This window comes from Monopterus albus, unplaced genomic scaffold (assembly GCF_001952655.1).
Source record: "Monopterus albus unplaced genomic scaffold, M_albus_1.0 scaffold246.1, whole genome shotgun sequence".
In the NCBI taxonomy this organism is placed as follows: domain Eukaryota; kingdom Metazoa; phylum Chordata; class Actinopteri; order Synbranchiformes; family Synbranchidae; genus Monopterus; species Monopterus albus.
The window spans coordinates 565,689-568,911 of NW_018128126.1; the positions used below are offsets into that span (position 1 = coordinate 565,689).

Below are 3,223 nucleotides of genomic sequence, written 5' to 3' on the forward strand. Positions count from 1 at the left end.
ATTTAATATGTTATAAAGACTGGTAACATACCATTTAAAAACACTGGTCCTACTTAAGACAGGCTATATGTAATGAAAATATTTTTTTCTAAGTTAGAACTTCTAACTTCATACTTTTTATTTACTCACACTGACTGTTCTAAAAATTTTTTTTTTTGAGTGCAATAAGAAAAGCCTAGTATTTTGAATTTTATTTTGATGTTATTCTAAGATTTTCTATTAAAATAAAGTCAGTAATGACATTTTTTGCGTTCTCTTTTTATCTGAAAAACTATCCAAAAGTATCGAAAGTATCGAAATACATTTTGGTACCGGTACCGGTACCAAAATGTTGGTATCGTTACAACACTACATGTGCTCACCTTTACTGTCTGAGCAGAGGGAGAGCCAGTGTTTGCCAAAGACCACATCCATCCTCTCACCGTGCCGGCAGACAAAAAGTGTGCGCTTGGGCTGCCGAGAGTGACTACCACCGAGCCGCAGGACCTGCTGGAAAAAAGGGTTTATTAACTGAGAGGACTTTGAGGAAACGTGTGTATATGATCTTTTCTGTACGGATTCCACTGAGCACAGGAAAAATTGCTGTTATCCTGGTAGTATTGCCCAGTAATCATGAATTACGGTCACAATCAATAGCAAGAAATTATTCTCCCAGAATAAAGTGACTTTTTGCTATTTAGTGCCATCCTAATTTATTATTATTATATATGTTTAATTTTGGCTTAAAACAATATACACCAAAGGCACACTATTATTTGGAAACAATTATCAGTTATGAACAAAAAACTACCTGCACTGGATGACAAATCAGACCGAGGGTGGGCGTGTCTCCAGGAAAGGTGTTGTCAGGGCGTCGAGTGTCCAGCAGTCCATCAGACATCCCTCTTTCTTTGCTGGTCTTGTCACTGGGCCCACAGCTGAAGAAAGAATGGGAGCTGTGGTGGATGGGAGAACAGACATCAGGTCTGCAGTACAAACTGAATAATTTCTTTCAGCTGGCAGTTAAGAAAAGCTGATCCATGGAGTACTTTGGCATTATATGTGAAACAGATTCGAAATCATACATATCCTGGGAGCAATGTTACATTTCTTCTGAAGGCATTATTAAATACCCCTCCATCCCTCTGTTATACAAGATTTACATAACATGAGCCAAAGAGGGTTTTGAGATTTTGTTTCCTGAAAAAAATCAAATGTGACAGCTTGGGAATAAACTGAGGAAAACTGTCATCTAACAAAGTTATTTGGTCCTGGAACAGAGTAACATTCCTAACTTTCCAACAAATAGGATAATCAGTTGTGCCACCTTACAAACAGCTAAATGCTCTTAGGAGCAAATATAGGTTTATAGGACAGTATGTACAAAATAAATATAATATAATATAATATAAAACAGTATTTTTTGTGTTTGTTTAATTTGTAATTGAATTTAAAAGAACTGTAATCCATTGCATGTGGAAGTATTTAAAATCCATTCATCCATCCATTATCTATACCACAAACTATTGATCTTAATTTGAGAGCAAACAAGTTTTAAATGTACTTATATTATAAACAAGGCTACTTAATTTCCTATACTTGAAAAAAAAAATCAGGTTATTAGCATTGACATCTGGGTTAAAAATAGACAAACCTAGTGTCTGGCAAGTGGAAATCATTTCTGTATTATCTAAGGTACAGTGTTGTTTAAATATAAATGTAATGGAATACCTTGGAAGGCCTGTTTAGGATATATACTACATGTGAACGGTTGACAATTCCCTTTTTTCTATTTTGTATATCTAACAACTAAAGATAAAATCTGGGAGTAAAGGAGGTATATACTACATGTTTGTTGACTGATTATAAAGAGATTTATCAAAGTCACTGGGGTTCATCCTCTGGAGAGCAGGAATCTGCACCAACAAATGACAACTTGCTTAATACATTTGGACATTTCTTGTGCTGCAACCTTTGACCAAGTGGCCACATAGTGAAAAGTTAAGGGGTCACCAAAATTATTCAGAATCATTCTCAGGGACCAAGACTGTCCACACTAAATTTAATGGTAAAATGGCCAGCATTCCTTGTAGACTAAGGTGTTAGACACACTGACATATCCATCATTAGATAGGGAACTACTGGAGAATAGTAAAATAGTAAAGATATTATTTAAGACCTAATTGAACTCAACACTAAATGTATTTGTTTTTTCTTTTGTTTGCATAATTAAGGCCTCCTCTTATACAAGTATTAGGTGCCCCGCTCACCCATGGAAGATCCAGGCGTCAGACTCATCAGCCATGCTAACGTAGTTCTCAGGCAGCAGGCCAGACAGCCCAGTGGCCAGCGAGGTTCCATACACCCAGCCCTCGCTGGTACTAGTCTGGTCCACTGGAGACGTGAAGACAAAATCTCCAGGAACCAGTTCCAGCTCATCCTCATTCTGAGGCATGTAGGGGTACATCACTCTCAGCGTCTGCACATGTGAAATTTGGAGAAATCATCAACACAGAATCAGAATCAGCTTTAATCGGCAAGTATGTTGAGCATACAAGGAATTTGTCTCTGCCACAGAGGCTCTCGGTGTCTTTTAGGTAACAGACAACAGAATAGTGCAATTAAAGGCAGGAAGCGTGGCAGAAGGAGGAGAGGCAGTATTCATAAACATTATATACACATTTTGACTCTGTTGTGGTTGCAAAGTCCTGTTGCTTCAGTCATAGTTAGTTGTTACAGTTTTTCTCAAATGCTAAAACACAAAAGCCAATCCTCTAAACCAAATGACCAGTTGTCTAAACACATTTACTAAATCTAGCCATCATTTTCCAATATCATAAACACATTTCACATGAAGACACAATTCACAAAACACAATCCTCCGTTCTCATAAATCTTAACACATTTTTCTTTGCTAAAACACAAGTTGCAAAAGAACTCTGCTCATATTCTCAAATGAAAGCTCATGTGGTGCAAAATGCTTGCCACAGTCAGCAATATTTGAACACAATGAACACACCTGGCGTCATTCATTACACACAACGACTCCAAATTGAAGACACTTGTTGCTAATGCTGTGACCACATGTACAAAAGCAAGTTCAGAGTGCACAGTTTGCTGAAGATTCCAAACAAACACAATGGATGAAGGCAGAGTCAGAGGAAGAGGAATTCGAGTCAGAGGAGGGAGAAGAGCTGGCCATGGAAGAAGAGGAGCAGGCCAACGAGGAAGAGGAGTTCAAATC

At 37.7% G+C, this 3,223-nt stretch overlaps 1 protein-coding gene across 3 annotated transcripts in view; it reads right to left on the reverse strand.

Moving 5' to 3' along the window:
- The window catches only part of ubash3bb (ubiquitin associated and SH3 domain containing Bb), an 82,483-nt gene that overhangs the window by 12,929 nt on the left and 66,331 nt on the right, over positions 1-3,223 (reverse strand). For 2 of the 3 annotated variants that reach the window (XM_020620701.1, XM_020620702.1), the window contains exons 6-8: positions 2,250-2,458; positions 791-935; positions 363-489 (exon numbers count right to left, since the gene is read on the reverse strand). In XM_020620701.1, coding sequence (XP_020476357.1) covers positions 363-489; positions 791-935; positions 2,250-2,458 — 481 coding nt within the window. The remainder of the gene's footprint in view (positions 1-362; positions 490-790; positions 936-2,249; positions 2,459-3,223) is intronic. The other variant, XM_020620703.1, reaches the window with a different exon arrangement.